Source organism: Myodes glareolus, chromosome 14 (genome assembly GCF_982192425.1).
Source record: "Myodes glareolus chromosome 14, mMyoGla1.1, whole genome shotgun sequence".
Classification (NCBI taxonomy): domain Eukaryota; kingdom Metazoa; phylum Chordata; class Mammalia; order Rodentia; family Cricetidae; genus Myodes; species Myodes glareolus.
Window position 1 is genome coordinate 38,123,981 of NC_142039.1, and position 24,888 is coordinate 38,148,868.

Here is a 24,888-nt window from a genome sequence, read left to right on the forward strand (position 1 = left end):
TAAGACCAGTGCCTTTGCAGGTTTGCAGTTGTGCCCTCACTCTGAGTTGGTTATGTTAGCTCTCGGACTCAGCTGGTTTCCGGTTCCTTAGAGTTACTGCTTGCCACGTTGGGTGTCTTACAGTTAGAGAGAGGTTTAGCCTTGGAGCAGCAACTAACCTTGTTTCTTCCTGTTTACCTTTTGGAAGTTTTCAAGTATAGAAAAAGAAGGGAAAGGTATTACTTCAAAAATAATAAAAAGCTTACTGTATTGAAGTATTTGATTTCTTCCAAATATCTTTAGTTTTCTTGGGTTGCACCTGAGAGATTTAATCACAGTAGACACCTTTATCGGGAACACTCTGCCTCCCTGACGGCCTGAGGTTGTCAGTTCCCCAGGGCTAAGTTTGTGCTGTATTGGCGTGTGATGACAGTACTTTCCGCAGCTCAGTGCTCTCGGCTGAACCGCCCACCCTCCTGCAGCTCACGGCGCCCCTTCCCTTGGGATTCCTGTGTGCTTTGAACAGCTGGTCTCCTGCTTTAGACCCCCTGGGTACTGAGTCCTGGAGCCTGCTGTCTCTAATGGCTTTGAGATAAAAGCTGTTTGTTGTCTGAGAGGTGTCCTATGAGTGCTTAAGATGTGGAGCCTGATATTGGAAACTGTGACCTGTAAGTCAGCCCACACCTGGGAGCGTTGTATTGCTGGATGGTTAGACACCAGACAGAAGCACCTGGGTTCTTCTGTAAGAGACAAAGGCCATGCGTGCAAGCTGTTATAATAACAACCTTGTCATTTTGCTATGATTTTCAGACGGTAAACACTACAAGTACACACGCATACACAGAGAGACACTCGCGGAAGGAAGGGAAGAGGGAGAGAGACAGAAAGACAGACAGGTAGACAGACTGGAATTGAGATAGTGCTTCTTACTGGTGAGAGGTTCTTGGCTGACTCATTTTATGTTCCTTTGTCAGTCTCTGTACAGCTTCATACCAGTGCCTTTCTAAGTAGCCACTCCTGTGCCTGGCTTGGTCTTTCTGTGTTGTGTACTTTGAACCCCAAGTTCCAGACTTGAAAAAGAAGTCCACCTTCTCCTCCCTCGTTTTCCTGTAGAGGACGATAGCATCTCTGCGTCACTAGATAGGCTTGCTGTCAAGGTTTGACCACCTGGGCTCTGAAGGCTGATGCTGCTAACCGGTCCGTCCTCTTGTTTTCCTGAGGGACTCCTGGTCCTGAAGACCTAGGGATAGAGAAGAGGCCTAGACCATGAGGTGGTAAGCCTTGGTAAGGTTCAAACCTAAAAGATTTGCTTTCCATTTGCAAAGAAAACAAGACAGCCAGAAAGCTTTGTGTGGACCCTGGAGCAACTCCGTTGTTTTCTTCTTGAACTGGGGGCTGTGGTGAGTCTCTAGCTGTGGACCAGTGGGAAGGATTAGAAATAGAATCACCTGACACAGGCTATTCAGAGCAGTTAGGGCCTGAGGTCACAGATGTGACATCCTCTTTCCTTTGTATCTAGGCTTCTGTGCATTTGTGAATCCAGGCAAAGCAAGGCAGGGTGTCATAAGCTATGGATTGCTTGAGGTACCTTCCTCAGCTCTTCCTTTCCCAGTCCCCTTTGCTGGTAGATAGAGTTCTGCTGTCTGCTGCCAGATGAGGGTGTATGGGCCTGATAAGAAGCCGATCCCTTCATGCAAGCGGCAAGGAACTGACAGTGCAGAGAGGACATGCTCCTTGTCAGGGACATCTAATTCAGCAGAGTTAAGGAATCAACTCCTGGCTCCCAGCGATAACTGTGAAGTGCTGATTTGTGGTTGGACCACCAGTTCTGAATTCCAGGCACCTTTTGCAACTTCAGAGTCTACATAGCAGTTAGTTCCTGCTAAGGATGCGCTGATGCCGCTCGCTGCTGTGATAGGCTCTCGACAACTAGCCCATCACTGGTATTTCGAACCAAATGATTTGCAGAGCGAGAGCTCAGACGATATGTAGTTAATGTGCAGCGCTGTAGGAGTTGGAAATGCTGGGGAATTTCTTCTCAATTTTAGGAGATGAGTGGGAGGTGGGATGGGAAGGCTATGGAAAATTGGAAGGTGGGTGACTTCCAATGGGAGATGGTTTATGAAGGTAAAGTTTTTTCCAGAGAGCATTTCTCCATCACGGAGGCTGCCTGAACCTGAGAAGGGAGGATTTTGAAATGCCTCTGCTTAGTGCTTTGTACACTGTCAGAGGTGGAGATGGAAACATTTGGTTCTACTGCAGTCTGGACAGCCTGCTTCCGAGGATTGAGGAATTGCTAGATCGCCAGTTATAAAGGCTGGGTATCAGGGTCTTAAAGCTAGTATGCCCTATACTAGAGCTCACGCTGTCTCTGTGCCTTTTAATGCTCTACAAGACAGCAAAACGGGAAGTTTGTATTCCAGCTCGCCAGTTCTTCATGTGGAGACTCTTGAATACCTGAGGTGTCTCTGCAGGGTAATATGGTGTGCACGCTTTCGGTAATTACCACTTGGGTTCTGACATAGGCAAGACACACATGCCAATCAACACAGTGGAGACAAGAATTCAGCCTCTCAAAGTGGACCCTTTTAAAATGTCACTAAGACAACTTGGCATTTAGAATTTTTCTTTTGAACCTTGAAAGCCCTTCTCTCCATATATAAAGGAGAGGTTTTATGTGGCTGTTTTGCTTAATGTGGGCTGGTTTTATTCTGGACTCTTTGAAACTCAGTATGAAGGCTGAAATTCTGCTGTGTGGAGACGTCAAAAAGAATAGCATTGCTGGGCTGGGGTTGTGCTAAATTAAAGTGACATGGTACAGATAACAGGGCACAGTGTGGCCACAGATTAGCTCCCTCTAATTTGCTACTGTGGAAAATAGTGCTCTGGGCTTGCATTGTAATTTCTTTCCTTGAATTAAAGTTTTAAAATGAAAACATAACTTTTATGAAAAGAGAAAACCTGAAAAAGAGTAAGCTTTGTGGTATGGGAGTGGTCTGGTGGTTCTCTGTGCTTCAGGGTTGTTTGGGGGAGTCCTGCCTCAAACACATGGAAATGACATGGTGTTGTTTTGGGAGGCACATGTCTCAAAGCAGCAGCAGAATGTTCCATTCTGTGCTACTATAAATACCTCTCCTGGTGGACAGTTGGCAGCTGTGTGCTGCGGGTCTCTTCTGTGTGTGATATGCCGTGTTACACAGATCTAGTGTGAGCCTTCCTGATGGGTGAGGGGTGGAACAAGGTCAGTCACTTTCTCCAAGTTTGTTTAGCTCTGGTGGATAGCTGGTGAGGGTCAGAACGGCATTTGGTTTCCTCAGCCACAACATGCCCTGCCCCAAATTATAAGACTGCATTCCTTTCTCCTGTCTTCACTTTTCAGAGGGCTGAAGTGGCCTTCTTTGTGATGTGGTGGCACATGGATTGTAGTGTCAGCTTCCTAACCAGGATTTGGGCGGGGTGTGATAGAAAGATTAGACTCCCAGCAGGCCCTAGGGGTCAGGCTCCAGCACAAAACTAAACAAACGACCTTCTCCCCTCAAAACCCAAGCAGACGGCAACAGAATGTGGTTACTGTTTACTACAACTCTGTAAAATTGCTACTTTTTAATTTATTTTTTTTTGGCTACACTAAGTTAGCCTTTGAGTATCCATGAATGTTTTTGTTCAGTGGCCATGCCAGCTTCTTTCTTCCAATCCATCATGGCTGGCCCTTCCATCCTTTCTAGGCTTCGGTTACATCTGTCCTCACTGTCATTTTAGTTTCTTCTGCCTCCTCCTTTCCCTCCTCTTCCTATTCCTTCTCTCTCTCTGCTCTTTCCCTGCCCCTCCCCCACTCCTTTTTCTGTGAAAGTACGTCCCTATGTACGTGTTGGGCAAACATTACTGGACTAAGACTCTTCTTGCCTTTTCTGATTTGAGTTGTGTCTCACATAAGGGGTACAAGTGTGCATCTGTCACCTCAAGATGTGACTGTTAGTAGGGTCGTTGCAGATGCAGTTCTTTAAGACAGCATACTGGAGTGCAGTGGGAGTTAGATCCAGGATGATTGGTGTCCTTAGGAGGCAATAGAGAGAAAGAAGCATGCATGGGTTGAACTGAAGACTGGCCTGTAGAAAGGACCCAGTGGAGGCTCAGGCAGGTTTGTCCTAGCTCTTTCAAAGAAATCTCAACCCTGCTGACACCTGGATCTTGCACTCCAGTCTCCAGAACTGTAGAGCAACAAAGTAGCCCTGTTGGAGCCACAAGTCCATGGTTCTCTGCTGGATCAGCTCTTGACAACATGTCTGTTTTCCTCTCGACTTGAGTGAAAATCCGGCTAAACCCATATCCCTGTTCTAGAAGCTTCATAGCCAGGCTCTTCTTACAGGTGCCTCACTTCATCCTAGGCTAGCTCATGTAACCTCTGGAACTGGAATCCAAGGAATGGGTGTCGTATGTACATGTGGAGGCCAGAAGACACGGACTGTGCATTTCTTCCTCTCAGTCTCTCCCTGGTTGCCGTGAGAAAGGATCTGTCACCGAGCCAGAAGCTTGCCTTTTGGTTAGACTGTCGGGATCTGGCTGTCTCCGTCTCATAATGCTGAAGTTACAGAAATGTCCAGCCATGTCCAGCTATTTACAGGAAGGGTTTCTGAGGATTTGAACTTGGGTCCTCATGCTTGCAAAGCAAGTGTTCTTATCCATCTTCCAGTCCCTAAATATTCTCTTTAAAATCTCTCCATTTGCTGCTAAAGAAGCAGGGGCTAAGCTGTGTGGGCTGGCAAGGGTGGTGGTGGTGGTGGTGGAGGAGACCGATGTGAGTTTAGCAGATAGTCAGAGGCGCTTCAGTGAAGCTCAAGAGAACACACAGAGGTCAGCGTGCTGCAATCAGGGCCGTGAACATTTTGTTAAATAGAATGGGATGCCTCTGAAGATTCTAGATAGAGAATGACATGATCTAACTTATGTTTCTATGATTCACTCTGGAGTACTAACTACTTTGGGTGAGACTCAAGCCAGACATCTGAGACAGACTTTCAGGTGGTCAAGGGGCAGCTATAACACACACACACACACACACACACACACACACACACACACACACACACAAACACACACACACTCCAGGTAAAATAGTAAATCGAAGTAGGCTTCAAAATATTTCCAAAGCAGTGTCTTATTACCCTGAACTTAAAACAATATATACCATCAGGTATGTTGGTACATACCTTTAATCTCTGAGTTTGAGGCCAGTCCAGTCTGCAGAATAAGTTATAGGACAACACAGAGAAACCCTATCTCAAGAAACTAAACACAAAATCAAAGCAAAAACAAGCTCCCCTCTCCCGATATATGAACGGAATATTTTAGCTGTCTGTTTCCCTGTGTAATATTTACAGTGCTGTGTGAACATGGTCACAAAGTTCAGACACGTCTGTATGCATTTTTGTTCATGCCTTTTTGTCTCCAACCTCTGAATTTCATTAGAGATGAGTGTGGAAAAAAGCATTTGGCAGGGTCACATTTAGGCAGAGACACCTGCTTGAAGAGATCAATAACTTAAGTGTTTCTCTGGCATTAAAATAGAAACACCACACTTTTTCTGTTTTCTAATTATTTTACTCACTCTTATCTACAGTTGCTGGGTCTTTTTGACTCACGCTCTGTAACATGAGGGGGGGGGGGGTGTGGCGGCTTGTTTGTATTTTTCTGTCCAGCCCAGCCCTGCAGCTGTTTAGTCCCAGAGAAAAATCACACACAGATCTCTGTAAGTTATAATGCTGATTGGCCCATTAGGTCAGGCTACTTATTAGCTAACTCTTACATCTTGATTAACCCATTTTTCTGATCTATTTTAGCCATGTGGCTCAGTACCTTTTTCAGTGGGGCAGCTTACATCCTGCTGCTTCGGTGGTCTGGGCAGGAGAGGGAAGATTCAACTTCCTCCTCCCTAGAATTCTCCTGTTCTCCTTGCATCATTTCCACTTCCTGTCTGGTTTTCCTGCCTACATCTCCTGCCTGGCCAATCAGCGTTTTATTTAAAACATGATTGACAGAATACAGACAATTCTCCCGCACCAACGCTCGCTCTTTATTTAAAGTTGTCTCACCTCGTTAATCTTGTTTATTTCTAAATAATCAAATGGTATAGTAACATCTTAAATCTTTTCATGAGGCTTCAGATTGTGTGAGCCAAGTGGATGACATGACATCGTTCTACAAAGTATTGCTCAACTAGCACGGAGCAGACAGTGTTTACATAGCCACTTCATGCCACAAGGAAAACACAGAAGCCACCAAATACCTTCATGTTGGAAAATACACTTCACACTTGCGTCATTTTAAGTGTTGCCTGAGGAATCCATGATTAGAGTTGGTCCTATAATACGCATCATAGGATAAAAAGGAAACAGGGTACTCAGTAAAAGAAATAAATAATTAAGCAAACAGAAAATAGAGATGAAGCTTCCAAATAAAATCTTGAAAAATATAATAAGAATGCAAACAGTAGAAACTATATACATGATCTCATCTGTGAAGTCTTGAAACTTTTGTTTCAGATGCCTTGTAATTTGAATGAGAAGTCAAAGTTCATGCACTCATAAGACAGAATCCTTCTTTAGAAAGTGTTCAAAACTTGTCCCTGTATTAATGAGCCAGATTTCTGTAGGTGTACTCTCATTCCTGTGTTAGGTCTATTCTAAATGGTAACCTGAATTGCATTGCAAACTGATGATAACCCAGTTGGAGGGTCATCTTATCAAATAAGCTTAATAGGTGTTTCCAATATGCTTCATGCATGTCCAGATTATGAAAGAGTATAAAATAGTGGTTTCTAAATAATAAAAAGTAGTTTTCCTTTTGTTTTCTAAAGAAAGGCAAGTGTTTCTCAGAGTGTATTAAATTTATTATATCAACTACCTAAAAATATTTCCAACATTATCTTTTGTCCATGGAGCAGTATGAGTTCTGATAAGGTTAAAGGGACTGTTGGAAAACATTGGGACATAAAAAGCATGTCTTACATGCATAATTAACCAATTTGTAGAGAAAGCTAATATGCAACTTAAAATATTTAGTATACAGCACTCAGATACTTGCCCAGGGTTACCAACCATTATTATTGAATATGTTTTTAAAGAAGAAACAAAACTCTGCTAAGAAGAAATTCATTTCCAAAGGAATTCCCGGGAGACAGTGTGAATGAATACTGCATTTTTTATGCTATGGCTATAAATATGCCTGGAGAGTGATTTGTAGATGGGTCAAACTTTGACTCTTAATCTTATTTTCTCTTGGGTTTACATTTGCGCTAATGGCAGAGCCTTCATTTTATTGTGAGAACAGTCATTGTTGTATTTAATTTCATATTACCTGATTAATTATCACTTAAGGTATTGCTTTAGTCTGTTCCATGTTACTGCACTAATTCTTGTTTTGACAACATATCTGACAAAGGCAATTTATGGAAGGGAGGGTTTAGTTTGGCTCACAGTTTGAAGGTACAGGGTCTGCCATGGTGGGGAAGGTGTGGCGGTTGAAGAATGTGAGGCCATTGGTCACATTGCATCCCTGGTCAGGGAACAGAGAGCAACAGACCGTGTGCTATGATCCCTTTCTCATTCAGTCCAAGTCTGGAACCATAGAACGTGCTACCTACGCCAGGCTTGATCCTCCCACTCAATGAATCTAGTCTAGAAAACCGTTTGCGTGCCCAGAGGTGTTTCCTTGGTGATTCTAAATCCCATGAAATTGGCAATCACGGTTAACCATCGCGGTTACCAAAATAGCATGCATAAGACTCAATTTTTGAAGAACAGAAGTTTGTCTCGTGTATGTGAAGCCTAAGAAATCTAAGACTGAGGGCTGTCCCTGGTGAGAAGCCATCTTCCTCATGTGACATGGTAGGAGGCACCTTTGGGGTAAGAGACAAGTGACTGGCAAAGAAAGTCCTTTTACACTCTACGTTAAACCATCCCTGAGAGAAATAAGCATGAGTCCCCACCTCCAATGCTGCAAGTGATTTAAGTCTCTAACATACATATTGAAGGACACATTGATGTATCCGAAGAGGCAGTAACAGTAACATTCCTGTGTTTTATCTCTCTTTGTATTGCAGGGTGGTAGGCTACTACCAAATTTGTTAGACTTCTGTTTACCTCATGAAGTTTTGTTTCCCTAATTCTACTTTCTTCCCAGTCTTTGATAGACTAGAAATTTGTGGGTGGTTTTCCCCACAGTAATGATAACAGTACCAAAAGCATGGAGTGCATTTGCTTGATAGGACTTGTAGAGTGGATGGGTGGAGTGGCTGTGAAGTTCTCACACCTGGTGTCTATTTCTGCCCATCCACAGCTGTGAAACCTTAGGCAAGTCACCTGTATCTATGGAAACCTCTTATTTTTTAATAATTCCACTACTACTTACTTGCTGGTATTTTCCTTTAAGTCTTATGAATTTTTATTTGTGTATTAGATTGTGGATTTCAATAATTAAAACCGTTTACAGCACAATGGATTCATCTGCCCCTTACAGTCTGCAGTCCTCCCAGGACCTGCTTGAATTTCACTCTGTCATCCTGCTGCTTCCTTCACCTACCTGCAAGTACGGAAGATGTCCTGTATTATTTATTGGCAACCGTCAGATCAGGGCCTGTTGGGCTTTTGTGGTCACGTGCATGGAAACAGAGTGGTCAACATTGTATCTCCTAATAGGAGGTTCCCAGCAGAGGCTGAACAGAGCCATACTAGGCCTTTCTGTTTCATCCCTCATAGAGCAAGCAAGTGGCTTTTTGGCCAATGTGGACTGAAGGGTTACTGTTCCTGTAATGGAACACCATGACCAAAGTTGGGGAGCAAAGGGTTTATGCTTGTGTTTCCACAGCACTGTTCATCATCAAAGGAAGCCAGGACAAGAACTCAAACAGGGCAAGAACCTGGAGGCAGGAGCTGGTGCAGAGGCCTTGGAGTGCTCTTTACTGGCTTGCTCTCCATGACTTGGGCACACTGATCGTACGATTTTCTTGTTATAGCTCGCAGGGAAATTAAGTTACTTCCTTTCAATAGCATTCAGCAAATGATTTCACATACCATGGTTCTGGGTACTGTGCTGTGCGGTGGATAGCAGAAGGCTAAAACCAGCATGGCCCCTGACTTCATGGAGACTGCAGTCTATTGGAAAAGAAGAATAGAAAATGAATAAGCACACAAAAACGTATTGCTCTACAGTTCGATGAGTTCTAGAAAGAGAAAGAAGAAGCTGGTAGCAGAATGAGTATCCGAAGAGCTCGCGGGTCACGGACAATTCTCTGAAAAGAGGCCATTTACTCTAAGGAGGCCGAAGAGCTTCTCAGGCCTGAGGAGCTGACCTGCGGAGGAGGACTTCTGCCTGGCGAGTGTGAGCAGGCAATCTGGTGCAAGGTAAGGGCCTGTGGAGGAGTTGAAGAGCACTAGATATCCATTGGAAGATTCTAAGCAGGAAGGGATGCTTTTTCCTGTGCAGTCTCTGCAAAAGAACAGTGGGCACGAGGCAGCAGTCGGGCGCCTGCTTCGGTGTCCCTGGTGCAGGTTGTGGCAGTGGAGATGAAAAGAGATTGACAGGCTTGGAAGGGACCTTAGGAGATTGGACTTGAAAGTCTTAGCAGCACGTATGAAGATTCAGGATGAAAAGAGACCCACTTTGAGTGAGTGTAAGACTGCTTGCCCAGGGGTGCCACTCTCTGAAAGAGAGGTGTTGGAGAAATAGATTGTAGAGAGGCAGCATCAAGAGTTCGCCAAGTTAGGTCAGTGTCTTAGCACGGACAACTAGAACTAGTGTTTGCTTTTCACCGCATTGTCCTGGCAGTGGGAATCTTCCACCTTGGATGTGGGTTCCTTTCATTGGTGTCCTTTTCCCTGTGGATCTGTGTAAATTGGAGGAAGCACTGGCTCATTTTCTCATCCGCTTTCCGAGTGTTCTTTTGCATCACTAATGAGAGAGTCACCAGCCGTCTCATGGTTTGGCCTATTTGCAGGCTTCTTCAGGTTCAAGGTGCAGGTTTCACATTTGCTTCAGGGTGTCAGAAAAGAGGAATGTGGACCTCATCTGTGTCTGGTCCTTGCACTGCTCAGACAGTGCCAAAGCATCATCCTCCTGAAGTAAGAGCATCCTGGAGTCAACTGCTGCCCCAGTCCCCAGCCCCAGCAAGGCTGACTGGGATCTGGGTGGATCTGGGTCCCTGCTGTGCTACCAGCATACCCGCTTACTCACAGACACTCACACATTTTTTTCTTTGAATTTTGGTTGTATTTCTGACCACTCCTGCCTTTGAAACTTGCCAGGGAGGAATCTCTTCTTTGTCTACAGAAGCATGCATGGTTTGGGACCTAGGATCCGAATACACTGGCAGGAAATGGATTGACTAGAAAAAAATGCCAGGTGTAATGAGAAGCCGAATAGCCAGAGGTAAAGACTTGCATGCCAATTTTTTTTTAAAAAAATTATTTTTAATCTTTTCTTTGTGTGTATGTGCACATGAGCCAGGTGCCCTCGGGCTGGAAGTGAGCATTAGATCTCACTAATCTTGGTATAGGTGGTTGTAAACAGCTCACAACTGGATCCTCGTAACCAATCTAGGTCCTCTGCACTTTGATTTTTTAAAAACATAGTTTAGAGCCTTTGTGAGGTAGAATGAAAGGCCCTAATGGACTTTGCTCTGTATTCTTTTTTCCAGTGCCGGGAATGTAACCAAGGGCTCTGTTACTGTGAGAAAACTGCTGTACTCCTCAGCTGAAGCTCAAGGTCTCAGCCTTTTCTTTTCCCGAGACAGGCTTTCAATAATTTGCCCAGGTTGGCTTTGAATTTCTGATCCTCCTGTCTCAGACTCCTGAGTAGTTGGGATTGCAGGGTTAGGCGGGGGCTTTTTGAAGCTGATGGCAGCTGAGTTGTATGTATTACTTGGTGCTAAGTAGGATTGGTCTTCTCTCAGACCGGAAAGTCCTTTGCAGTACTTCCCAGGGGCTCTACTCAAATCCTGAAAGTCTTCCCGCCCCACACCGTTTTAATTGCTGATTATTAGGGTGATTTCTACTTAAAGAGGCCTTTATATCACTTTGAGCCATCAGTCCCTAAGTTCCTTTCCAGAACCAAGTCAGGCCAAAGGGCAAAAGGAAAGGTTTCATCTGTCCTGTGGGATGGACCAGCACCTCTTCCTTAACCTGCTCTGCCTCCCAGGGGGCTTTGGAAGAGGCAATTCTTAGGGTCTTACCCTCTCAGGGGTGCTGGTTCACTGCCTTTGAACAGCTCTATGAGGCCAGCTCTGTGCATTCATTCCTGATTCTAATGTCTTTAGGTGACCCCAAGGTGAGCACTTGAGACCTATGAGAACTGCCACATACTGTGGGGAAGGAGATCTCTAACTAAGAGAAGCTTAAGGGAGGCTGTCAGTCCCAGTTCACAGATTTCCTGCAACTCTTTGATCCTTAGTCAATGAAGAAAACCAAAACAACAAAACACCCAAACCAAAACAAGCAAAAAGCCCACCACCGCGCAGGGTCAGGCCTGTGGCCAACAGAGAAATTGTGAGCTTTCAAAACTGTCTCTTCCACTCTTCCTTTGTGTGATGTGAACTGGTGCTTTGGGTGAGAAAAAAGTCAAATACCTATTTATTGGCTCATGAGATGGGAAGTTGTTCCTGTGACTTCCAGTTACTGAGGTTTTAGCAGGGAGCTATACTGTTGGAGGTTATTATACTATTTTGAACTGTTGGGCTTCTGTAGAGAGAGGGTGGTAGGAGCCAGGGAGATAGGAACACCGAGCCAATGCCCTATAGCTTTAGAGCTATCATTAGTGAACGTGGTCTTCTTATGTGCCTCGTGGTAGGGATGCTTTGGGTATAGTATATTGAGCTGTTAATGAGACTTCCAAGAATTCACTGGTAAATTTTTGGGCACCACAGAGAAATGGGATCATAAATGATTGTCTACCAATAGTAAAGCCTCAGCCACAGCCCTCCTTTTCCCTGAACTGGGTGTTCAGGCAGAATTCACTGTCATGTCCTGCCCCAGCATCCATTCTGATTGGATGTTACATACACCATGCTGGGCTCAATATTTCAGTATAATCTCAGAGTACAATAAAGCAGAGCTTGTGGGAAAAGCAGAAGGAATCTGAGCCACTGCCAGATTAGCTGCTTGGGAACTATACGTAGAGCCCTTACCCCATATATGAGTAAAATGAAAAACAATTAGAAAATAGGCACAAACGAGTCCAACACAGTGTAGATTTTTCCCATGATAATGGCTTGAATATGGTTTTGGAAATATTAAATAAAGAATTATGTGTTATTTACTCACTGATTGGATGCTCCCACTTTGGGATGTCTTGGAACTGAAAATGGGCCTCCAAAGGCACCTGGCAGAGGAAGGGGCTGGGAATTCTGGCTTGCTTCTCTTTACATTTTGAGCTTGTATCAGTAGGTGTGTTGGCTGGCAGCAGGTACCATTGTTTGCACAGCCATTAAGGATTTTCGATAATGTGTTGAGCCTCTTAAAAGGAAAGCCCTGCTTGAATTAAAGCAGCTCCATGAACTAGTAAACCTTGAGCTTCTTTCAATGAAGGCAGGGAACAAAATATTCCACACAGGGATTTGCCCCATGAATGACTGTGTTTTTTACTCTGTCACTTTGCCTATGGGATTGCTGAAATGGTTTGTTCATGGCCTATGAGGAATACGCGCCTTTCAGATGCATCTCTGCCGGCACCATCTTGATTGTTCACCTGATGTGGTCACCGACCGGTGACCTATTAAGTTGCAGGCAAGTGTGGTCTTTCAGGAGTACCCACTTGTGTCATGTGTCCCTACAGGTGTCATGGCTCATATGCCACTATGTTCTTGTCCACCATGTGGTTCTGGTTCTTCCCTTTACAAGCCTCGGAATATATGGCTGGCTCCAGTGTCCTTTGCCATCATTAAGAGCCTGTCTGAGGGACTGGAGAGATGGCACAGCAGTTAAGAACACTGACTGCTCTTCCGAGGACCCGGGTTCAATTCCCAGTACCCACATGGGCGCTCACAACTGTCTGTAACTCCTGTTCCCGGGGTTCTGACACCCTCACACAGTCACACATGCAGGCAAAACATAATGCTCATAAAATACAAATAAATAAATGATTAAAAGAAAAGAGCCTGTCTGAGTGGGAACGGGATGCTATCTCGTGGGAATCACTCCTGTCTGCTCCATGCTGGGTTGGAAAGAAATGCCCAAGAAAAGTATCAAGGGCCGGTTCCCCTGGTGGGTGAGGGGGCTGTCTGGAAGCACAATGGAAACTTTTGATTGAACGTTCAAACTAGCTGATCCGATCGGCAGAAGGGGAGTGACAGCCCTTGGTTGAATACTTGCGTTTTTATTACTTTGAAATGAACTTGCATATGTTTCTCTTGGCTCTGAGGAGAAGTAAAAAGCTTATTAGCCCAGTTCAAAGTTATACTAAGGGCTAATTACTCAGGTGGGATGACTTTCAAGATTAGATGCGTAGGTGAAGGGTAAACACAAAAAAATGTATCTGTGGAACATTACGCTTGAGGCCTGCTTGCCACTGTAATCTCCGAGAATCAAAGAGATCATTTGTTGAGCTGTTATTGTGCCTCAGGGACTCTTCGGGAATTCCTGGAGTTAGTAGTTATCAGGACAACCTGATGAGGTTTTGTTCCCATTTTACAGATAGGGAAACTAAGGTCTTACCCAGTTACCCGGTCAGTTGTTGTAATTCTAGGCCCCGCCTAGTCCTGACACCTCATCCCCTCATGTTCATGTTTATTGGCTAATTTCTTCATTTAAGAAATGAATGTGGGGTTAAGAACAGATTCCCTGTAATCAGTACTCGAGAGCTGGCTCCTTGCCATTTCCTTTTTATTTTTTTCAAGCGTCAGTCACGTAGCCACTGTTCGTCACACACTCTTGGCTGTGAGAGTGATTCGGTGGTGATTCCCCACTCGTATCTGTTGCATTTTAAGTCATTGTAGGATTTTATCTTTGACAATTATTTTTATCAGTTTTTATAACAGGGACTTGAAGAAAAGGCATTTCTGGGCCTGTCCTTTAGTTCTGTTCTGGTTTTCCCCTCATGAGACTTCCTCCCCAGCCCTGTCACCTCCCTGGAGCTACTCAGTGATTCTTTGGAAGCCCAGAGGGGCGGGTGCTCTGAGGGCAGCTGGGACTGAAAGTGGAGGGTGGTGTGATGAGGGCCTCTGGGAGAGCGAGCTCCGTGGGACTGCAGTTGCCGAGTGCCCGAATTTAAGAAACCTGTGTCTTTACCCCGTAGGAAAGAAATGACTCTTTAGCCCATCACAGAGGCCTCTGCACCACATGACTACCTACTGAAGTCTGTTCAAGGGACTCTTAGGGATTTTCGAGAGGGGAGGTCTCGTTCTCTGTCATGCTTGTTTGACACGTTACATAGAGTAAACTTTCCTAGCAAATGACAACCAGAAGCTGCAGCTCGTTATAAATGATGACGGAACCTGAAATTTTCATTGAGTATTTAAGTAGAATAAGGAAGAGCACCCAGCCTAGTAAATAGAACATCATCCCCAATGAGTGAAGCCCGAATCTTGTTCCAGTCCTCATTGTAATAAAAATTACTCCGAATACTATTTTAGTGACTCCTTTGTTTATCTTTAAGGTTACATCCATATAAACAACATGTGTCTCAACGTTATAGAAGTACAGTTTTTTTTTTTCCCTGAAATTTTCAGTGGCTTGCTCAACACCAGCATCTTATTTGTGATTTCACCCGTGTTGGGGTGTTAAGGGTTCATCTTTGTTCTTGAGCGTGCACACAGTTTCTGTGACTAGAGAGTGTTTTATTTCTCCCAGAGTAGACATCTGTGATTAGTTTCTTGGTGTTGGGAGGTGGATGGCTCCTTTGTCTGCCCCCTAGAGCGCAGGAACTAGTGTTTCTACCATATGTACACAAAGGAGGCAATTCCATCCTGATATCATGAAAACCATACACACTTTGGTTTCACTCGGCAATGCCAACATTTTCCCAGAACTGTTGTGTTCATCTGCTTCTCACCAGTAGACAGAAATTCCTGTTGTTTCTCATGCTTGCGGACACTTTAAGTCGTCACACTGTGCATAGTTTCTGCTCTCTGGGTTTTTTTTTCCCCACTGTGTTCTTCATCAATGCTGGCGATAGAAGATGGTGTTGACTGGTGGTGTTTGTTTTGTGAGAAACAACATAATTGAATTCTGAAGAGAGAAACACCTGACGAATAGTACAGAAGAATAACATAGGAACGCCAAGGCCAGAGGTAAAGGCACTCTGAGTTTCTCATCCTTTGGGCCTTGGAGTATGATAGTGGTTTCTGTGGAAACTTGGAAACAGTTTGTGAGTCATTTTCTTGACCTTTGGATCCTCCGGGTAAGTGTGGCCTCAGTTCGGTGATTCAGCCACCAGATATTTTCTTATCAATGCAGTGGCTGTGATATTTGCAGGTCTTACGATGATGATTAACTATTTCACGCTTTCGTATTTGTGGAACTTGAGATCTCGGCATGACAACCCCGGAGGGAAGACAGGCCTTGTGGTGACCCTGCTCTGTGTCTCCCTACCTGGAGAGAGACGATGAGTGAGCTGAGCTGATGACTGAAGTCACTGAGAGGAGAGAACCACTCTTGAGAGAAAAAGACTGCCTGTCCTAATTAATCTGTTGGTTAGCGCTTCAGGCCCCTGCCTTATCTCAGAAGCCACATTTCCCTCTGGGTTTGAACTTTGGGCATTGCTGAGATCAAAAAAAAAATCTCTTTTTCAGAAGAGAAGATGATTGAGATGGCGGTGGTAGAGGCTGGCCCTCTTGGCACTTTGTTGGAAGTCAGCCTCTCCCCTGTCCACCGTCTGCCCTCACTATTGGGGAGAGCTTCCCCCGGAGCTACTGCTGAGCAGCTTGTTGGTGGTCCTTTCTTTGGGGCAGTTGCTTTGGAGTTGACTAGCATTGATCAGAGGGAGGGCACCTGATTCTGGGGAGCCCTGCAGCTCCCCCGTTTGCTCTGGTTTTGGCTACACTTGAGTGGAATCTCCCAGCGAGAGGCAGCTGACAGGTGATCACCCACTCCTTTCATTGCCTGCCCACTTTGGAAAATGCTCCGCTCGGCTAAGTTTCCCAGCCTTTGATTTTTCCTAAGAATTTGGACATAAAGTGAAAATGTGGCCTGTCATTAGAAGTGACTTCCCTGACTCCTCTTGGAGCAGACAGAACAATTTGATTGCTTCCCTGTCCTGCGTATTCTCAGAGTTAAACCTGTGACGGCCATGAGCTTTTGTTGATAAAAGCTAAAAATTCCACCCTAGGCCCTCCTTTTCTTATTAGGATGGCCACTACTGTCAAATACAAGATGTTTGAACGCTGTCTGCACATGATCTTCAACACGTTACAAGTGACTTGACACACAGAGTTTATAAAAACTTCCTGAGCTTTGTTAGGGGCTGGATCTGACCCGCCATCAGCAGGATTCACCTCCTGTTATTTTTCCATCGAAGGTGATAGAAAAGCAGATGTCCTGAGCTGTCAGGCAGCGCGGAAGCAGAGTGTGAACACAAATGCCCTCTGTGTGTCTGCTCTCTTCCTCCAGCCAAAGCTGCCACATTTTAAGATAGCTTGAGCCAGCGCAATGATAGGAGGAAATTTGGTGGGACTCAGATTGTTTTCTCTTAATTACCAAAGGTAATTACCACGAAAAAGATTAAACCAGAGTTAAATCTTGTCTTATAGAACCTATAAGTTATTTTTTTTTCTATTTTTTCTTTCTTTTTAAAGGAAAGAAGAAAGTAAGTCTCGTTTTCTGGTTGTATTAATTAATGCTTAAGTTGAGGGGGAAAAATGGTTCTCTGAATTGAACTGTTCAGGAGAGAAATGATTTCAGAATATGTATGTCAATATTCTAGTTTGTTAAGTGAACCAAGAACCCATTTAGTCTTATGTTTAATATTATATTTGACAGAATATATGTTAGACATGCCACCACGTGAGAGGTCCTTATCTCTGATGTTTTGTCTGGTATTAATAAAGGGATAGTTGAAAGTGCTTTTTTGTTTCAGTTCTAAAGGGAGGAGGATTTGGGCATTCTGCTTTGCTGTGATGGGAAGATACGAGATGGATTTCTGTGGATGCTGCCTGGCCTTCTGCGGGACGGCCACATCTTTTGTCACAGCTGCCCTGAGCCAGACCAGGGTTGTGGTTGGAAGGGAACTCAGAGCGGGGATTTCTGGGGAGATGCTGCGTTTCTCAGGACAGGGTTGGGTAGGCTGTTTCCTGCTGCCAGACTCCTTCCTAAAGTGTAATTTTCCATGGAAACTGCCCTTTTTATTTATTTATGTTTTTAATTCCTATTTATGTCTAATTATTTCTGGGAGTCTCAGAACCTGGAGGTGTGTCTTCTATTGTTGTCTTCACTTTAAGGTGTTTAGATTCCTTAGCATCAGGAATTCTGAGATTTAAGTTCATGGCAAACCCTCTTATCTTTCAGATGTAAGTAAGGCAAGAGCAGATTTCTTTCCCAAAGTTTAATTCTCGCCCGATATATACTAAAGAATACAGGAAGAAAAGGGGATAAAAAGCAGGAGGGCTAACTTTTTTCTTTTTTACTACTGTCTGTATATAAACTTCCTAATATTTGAGAGCAAAAGGGAAAAGGAAGAGACTGAGTTCTGTGGAGTAGCTTAGCCTCAGTGCGCTGTTAGAACGGGAGGGGTGGTGGAGAGGAGCAGGCAGGCAGGCAGGCCACAGCTGGATTATGCAGGCCTTTGCTTATATTTAAGACCCATAGCAATGGGTGTATTTTAGCAGGGTGCTGTTTGACAGTTCCGCAGTTTCTATTTTTGTGGCTCCACAGAGGATCCAGCGGAGGACAGTTTTAAGAGGCCACATGAGAGTGAGTGGTGACTTTGGCGAGAATCAGTGGGAGTGTTACTGGATTGCGTCAGAGTCGTGTGCAAAGGAAGGAATGGGCGTGAAAAGGGACTTCCTCATACTGACACGAGAACCAGGGGTCCCTAGATTGTGCCAAAAGGCTGAATCAGCTCTGCCCACAGCAGTCCCAAAGTTGTGTGCCACGGGTCTGTGTGACCTAGGATGGCAATCCTTCAAACTCCATGGTCTAGGCTTTCACCATTTCAACATAGCCTCTTCTGTGTTCTCTATGCCAAAGAAGCAGAAACACTGGGGGCTATGTCTAGACTTCCCAGAGCCTATGGTCCTCCTCATGTGTGTTGACCTCAGTAAGTCATACCTACACACTGTCCAGCCTATCAGAGGCTGGAAGTATAATCTCCTGGTGTGCCTAGAAAAATGAAGAACAGAAAGGCTGGTGGACAGGTTCGCCACAAACCCCATTTTTAATGTGAGAATCTCTGAAAGAGAAACTGATAGTAGGAATATTATTTGAGACAGTTCTGAGCTACCTAAGCAAGTGTGTTAAGTAAACAGTTGGATTTTTAAGGACGGGGAAGGAAGGAAAATGAAGAAGTGAGGGGAAGGAACAACTAGGTAGGCTAGAACACTTTCTGTATGTTTAAAAAATTTATGAGTTATACGTGATTGCCTAGAGCAAGTCTAGAGAAAAGGTGAAGTTGGATATGGAAAGATGGGTCAGAGGTTAAGAGCACTGACTGTTCTTTCAAAGATCCTGAGTTCGATTCCCAGCAACCTCATGGTGGCTCACAACCATCTTTAATGAGATATGGTGCCCTCTTCTGGCCTCTTCTGGCCTGCAGACATACATTTAGGTAGAACACTGTATACATAATAAATAAGTTTTTTTTTTTTTAAAGAAAAAGGTGAACTCTTAAAAATGAGTTCTATATTAGTCAAACGAAGCTGAGGTCTTGGTGGGTCTGAATGATCCTTACAAATGGTTACTTCACTTCACAGGCTTACCACATGTGCTGTGGGACAATGTGAGCTCCATCCGGTTAGAAATGTAGCCTGTTTTGCTCTTGTTAGATCCCTGATACCTGAATACCTAGCAGCAGGTAGCAGTTTATAAATTGCATGTTTTGATTCATCTCATATTCATTTTAGATGCCTTTATCAAAGAATAGTAAATTGAGTCAGATTTCATTGAGTACTAACAACTACATATAGTTACAGGACTATCATCAGAGCTTTTTATTGTTCTCTGAAATTCCCTTGGTGGCGGAGGTGGGGAGGCAGAGAAGTGGTTCATCAGTTGGGAGCACTGGCCGCTCTTCCCTAGCACCTATATATAGGGCATCTCACAACTGTCTGTGACTCCAGCTCCAGGTGATCCTACATCTTCACACAGACATCCATTCAGGTAAAACACCAATGCACATAAAAAAAAAACTTATGAATTTTGTCTTTTCTAGGGTTTTCTTTAAACAGAATTATACAATCTGTGGTCTTTTATGTTTGGCTTCTGCTGTTTAGCAAAGGTTCCCCATAGAGACAAGGCAGAAACCGTCTGAGACCTGTAGGCGATATGGTCTTTGTTGAAACTGTCAACTATGTCGTTTGTAGTGCAGATGATCTTAGGCCATACGAACTGTGTTGCAGGAAGTTGTGTGACTTTGCTTTACCACTTATAAGGCTCTCAGCCAATCAAAATTACAGAATACAAGATGGCTTAAGACTCTCTCCTCCAGCCCGGCAAGATGCCCAAGGGAAAGAAGGCCAAGGGGAAAAAGGTGGCCCCGGCCCCCGCCGTCGTAAAGAAGCAGGAGGCTAAGAAGGTGGTGAATCCTTTGTTTGAGAAGAGGCCTAAGAACTTTGGCATTGGGCAGGATATCCAGCCCAAGAGAGATCTCACACGCTTCGTCAAATGGCCCTGCTACATTAGGCTACAGTGGCAGAGGGCCATCCTCTATAAGCGGCTCAAAGTTCCTCCTGCCATTAACCAGTTCACCCAGGCCCTGGACCGGCAAACAGCTACCCAGTTGCTTAAACTTGCCCACAAGTACAGGCCAGAGACAAAGCAGGAGAAGAAGCAAAGGCTGCTGGCCCGTGCTGAGAAGAAAGCTGCTGGCAAAGGAGATATCCCGACTAAGAGTCCACCTGTCCTTCGAGCGGGCGTCAATACAGTCACCACTTTAGTAGAGAACAAGAAGGCTCAGCTGGTGGTGATTGCCCACGACGTAGACCCCATTGAGCTGGTGGTCTTTCTGCCTGCCCTGTGTCGGAAGATGGGGGTCCCCTACTGCATCATCAAGGGAAAGGCCAGGCTGGGAAGGCTAGTCCATAGGAAGACGTGCACCACTGTTGCCTTCACACAGGTTAACTCGGAAGGTAAGGGTGCTCTGGCCAAGCTGGTGGAAGCTATTAGGACCAATTACAACGACAGATATGATGAGATCCGCCGCCACTGGGGAGGCAACGTCCTGGGTCCTAAATCTGTGGCTCGGATTGCCAAGCTGGAAAAGGCAAAGGCCAAAGAACTCGCCACTAAACTGGGTTAAATGTACTGCTGAGTTTTCTGTACATAAATATAATTACAAACCTTCCAAAAAAAAAAAAAGATGGCTTAAGAAAGGAAATATAATGAGTTTATTTAATTAAAAATTTTTGTGATACAAGAGCCTTTGAAATTTGGTCTCAAAATCACCAAGAGAACTATCTTTATGGTTGGGTCTGGTGGAGAGTGGGTAACTCTTGTAGACTTTGGGCTGTTGGTAGTAGATTGTGAGGTAAACCAGTAGGGTCTGTTGGCTGCTTCCTTTCTTTTCAGCTTTTCTGAGGCATTCCTTCTTCCTAAGTAGGACTTTGCAAGGGTGAGAAGCTTTCAAAGATAAAGGAGGAGAGAATGACCTTTATGAATGAAATTATAGTCTGGGGGGAGAGCAGTTCTAGTGTTTGTAAGCAGACTCCAGGAAAGGAAAGGACAGAAACCCAGAGTCTGGTTTCCATGACTCCCCCCGCCCCTCCGGGGGGTGGGTGGATGGGAGTTAAGATAGAAAGAGGAAGATGGGATGAGATCACAGAGTGGTTTGTTTCTGAGGCCTCTCTTTCTCCCTTGTTGGTTGTACTCAGCTTGACAAAATATTGGAACTGGGTTAACACTTTTGAGCTCAAAACTTTATAACAAAGTTGGTGTGACTCTGTACCCATAAAACTTCGATTATAAAAATAGGCAGAGGACTGGATCCCACAGTGTGAGGTGTGTCAATACCCAATTTAGCATAATTGGCTTTTATTTATGTATGTGTATATATATATATACATATATATATGCAAATATATACACACACATATATATATTAATAATCCATTATTTTAAAACTGCTGAGTCATTGTCCATTGCGTGTATTTCATTCTGAAATTTGCTGTTGCATTCATTATTTGATGAGCGTTTGAGATGTGTCTAGTTATTGACATTTATGAATAAAGATGGTAAGGTAATTCATATACATGTCTTTGTGTAAACATATGTTTCACTGAGTTTAGGTAAATCTTTAGAATTGGAATTTCTGGGTTTTAGAATAAATTTATTAATATTATTAGAAAGTAAAATTTTTAAGAGAATTCCAACTTTTTAAAGAGATTTCTAAACTCTTGCCATTGTATGATAGGTGTACTGAATGAATATGTAAACCTTAATAGATAGAAATTACAGATGAAAATATTGAGAATATTGTCTGATGTCACTGATTCTTTTTTGACTTTTTAAACACTTGTTCTATTATTTTTAATTATGTGTGTGTTTGTGTGTCTACATATGTGGTATATCCACATGCCAGTGACTGAAGGGGCCAGAGGCATCAGATCCCTTAGAGCTCAAATTATAGGTGTTAAACCATGGGATGTGGGTGCTGGGAATTCAACGAGGGTCCTCTGTAAGATCAGCAAGTACTCTTAACTACTGAGCCACCTCACCAGTCCAGTTGATTTGCTTTTTCTAAATGTTATTTTAAAAATGCTTGCTTATCCCATTTTAGAGTTGGCTTTTTTTGTTTGTTTGTTTTGTTTTTTTTGAGACAGGATTTCTCTTTGTAGCTTTGGAACCTGTCCTGGAACTTGTTCTGTAGACCAGACTGGCTTCGAACTCACAGAGATCCGCCTGCTTCTGCCTCCAGAGTGCTGGAATTAATGGCATGCGCCACCACCACATGACTCCTATTTTAGAGTTTTTCCATACAGTTTTGTACAGATTTCCTATCCTTTAATGCTACGTTTGCTAATCAAATTTTCCTAGTAAAGAATTTGCAGTCATCAAGTTTGTAGATGGCAGTAAAGCCAGTGTGAAACTTATACAAACAAATGCAGCACGCAATTCTTCTTCACTCTCTTTAAATCACAGGTCTTCCTAGTTGATTGAGCTTAGTTTTGGATGAACTTACCTCCTTCTAATGGGACTCATAAATACCCACAGGTAGATGGTTTTTGTTGTCCCCCCCATAAATGTCATTTGTGTGACTTCTGTGCCCAGAGAGTTTTGTACTCTGTATATATGGCTGAATTAATTTTTGCTTGGAAAATGTTTAAGTAGATGTTTGAAATGTCAACCATGTCTTTTATTTTTTCCCCTTTAATTTCAGTCAGTTTTTTTTATAAACTTCCACTTTAAGCTGTGTAGCTTCCCAGTGAACTCTCTTATACCCCAGTGAATTGATTTGCTATTTAGGTTCTTTTCCGTAATAAGCTCATTAAATGCTGAAACCTGCTTCCAAAAAGTGATTATTTCGGTTTTAAGTACTTTTTTTTCTGGGGTTGTGCTCTGAAGAGCTAGATGTCAATTAAGATTATTTCTTATTAGTGGAAATAAAATCATGTTACCTGCTTATAAAAGAATCTTCCTGTTCTTTCTCTAGGGGAGGAAGTAGAGTCAACTGAGACAAAAGTTCTGCTGCTCGTTAAGTGAAGAAGTACAAAGATAGGGGTCCTCAATAGTTCCCTGTTTTAGCTCAGTTGAAACTGACCCAGGCTGTGGGGTGTTTTGGGGTGTCTGTTCTGTAGAACTGGCTCTCGGAGGTGGTATTAAGTTGCAAATTCTATCACAGCAATCAGAATTGAGTCTGTGTTAAGTATCAGAATCCCATGCCAGAACTGACTTTCTGTTTAACACATCAAAGACAAAGGGAAGGCGTGCTCCTGAGGTTGCAGGGGCTATTGTATCAGAATGAGGACTGCTCTGTCATGAAAATGTGCTTGACCTGTCCTTTTTTGAGAGGCACATTGAGTTTTGATTTTGCTGTGCCATAGTTCGGGCTAAGGGTGGTGGTGGTTCTTGCTTAAGGCCAGTGCTGCTCTAGGTTAGAGAAGCATGAACTTTAAATCAGCACCCTTGCTAACTGGCATTCTCAAGGAATCCATTTCTCATTCTTAGAGTGGGGTTGATGACAGCACTTGTGTCCTCTGGCTGTCGTGCGGTGTGGACAGAGTGTGTAAATATGTGTGCAATGGTAGCAGTAAGTTCTATAGTGTGGCTCCCGTCACCACCGTCTTAGCTGTCACCAGTGTTCGTGCTGAAGAGCCTGTGACATAGGTGCTGTGGTTTTCTCCATTTTTGCATTCGAGCAAAAATAAAGTGAAGCGATCCGCTTTCTAGACAGCAGTGAAACTCAGATTAGTTGACAGGCAGGCCGTGTACTGGGTCCACTTATAAGACAGAGCCTGCCAGCCATCCCTGGATCTAGGAGGAGACCACTGGGACTCTACCCCTCCCTGCTGAATTATTGGCTGATGATAGGTTCCTAGGGAGGGACAGTTATTGTCTTCAGTTGTATGCCCAACAGTGAGCCCATCAGACGTCACTGAACGCACACAGATGGTCCTAGTTAAAATCAGTGGGTCACACAATACAAAGCAAAAGGGAACAATGTGACTGTGGGAAAGGGATCACTTGGGAGAAAGAAGGGATGGCGGTGTGAAAGGAGCCAAGAGAGGTTTGTGTGTGGGTGTGTACGAGAGCAACTGAATGCACTGGGTACATGTGTGAAACTGTTGGACAGATCAACTCAAAACTATCTTATGAAGATAGAGGACAATGGGAGTGTCTATGAGTCAAGAAGAGAGTCTCAGAAGAAACCAACCAGTTTCGTCTTCTACCTTTAGTTCTCTGAGTTGTCAGAAAATAATACTTTTGTTGTTTAAAACAGTAGGAACAGGTGGAGGAGAAAGAAGAGTAAGGAGGGGGGAGAAAGAGGACGGCAGGTTGGCTGTGACTTTTCCCACGACTGAGGAGGAAATGGCCATGCCGTTGGATGTGATCTGTAGCAGAGCAAAGGGGTCCACAAGAAGAGGAGAGTACAAGGGGTGCCTTGTACTAAGTACTTGGACTTTCCCACTGGTTCTCCAGAGGAGCCCCGTGTTCTAATTAAAAAAACTAATTAAGAAGTATTTTCAGTGTACAGTTGGTCAAACCATGAATGGAGAACTCACAGGCCCTGAACACCAGGGAATCTTGTGTTTTCTGTCTGAACTTTCCTGAAAGAATTATCAATAGCTTCTGTACAGAACTGAGTAATCACAATCCTCTTAGTCTCCACTGATCCCGCAGCTTCTGGGCAGCAGGAAGCTAAGGAGGCACAAGTGCACCATGCTTACCCTCTGTCTCCTTGTTGGGATGTCTGTCCCTCAGACACGAGAAAGCAGATGGCACCTTAGGAAGCTGGGAGGACACAATTGAGGAAGTTGTGCAGTAGTCGTGGGGAGGCCCCTTTGTGTACTGCTGCTTCTCCAGGTATGCAGTTATGTCAGACTCTAGATATTTCTTGGGGAGGAAGGATCTAGAACGGGTTGAGCCCAGGTCACCTCTCTCACAGAGTCTTCCTAAGGTACTTGGTTCTGAAGTAGGAGAGAGAATGGCGTTCTCCTGTTCTATCATGCAATTCTCTGCAAGGAAGGCTGGTCCTCCCAGGATCTTACTGGTGCTACCCACCCTCCAATTTACCCCTGGCATAGCTCTCCTCCCAGAACATCGTTTCTCTTAAAACTCA

General features: G+C 44.1%; 2 protein-coding genes across 4 annotated transcripts in view; both read left to right on the top strand.

Annotated features, from left to right (window-relative positions):
- Elmo1 (engulfment and cell motility 1) overlaps positions 1-24,888 on the top strand; it is a 516,507-nt gene that overhangs the window by 58,462 nt on the left and 433,157 nt on the right. The gene's annotated exons all lie outside the window — the stretch shown is intronic.
- On the top strand, positions 19,608-20,471 carry LOC125417325 (large ribosomal subunit protein eL8). Its single transcript, XM_048460835.3, has one exon. It carries the CDS (start codon positions 19,612-19,614, stop codon positions 20,410-20,412), a length of 801 nt encoding a protein of 266 aa, XP_048316792.3. The 5' UTR covers positions 19,608-19,611; the 3' UTR covers positions 20,413-20,471.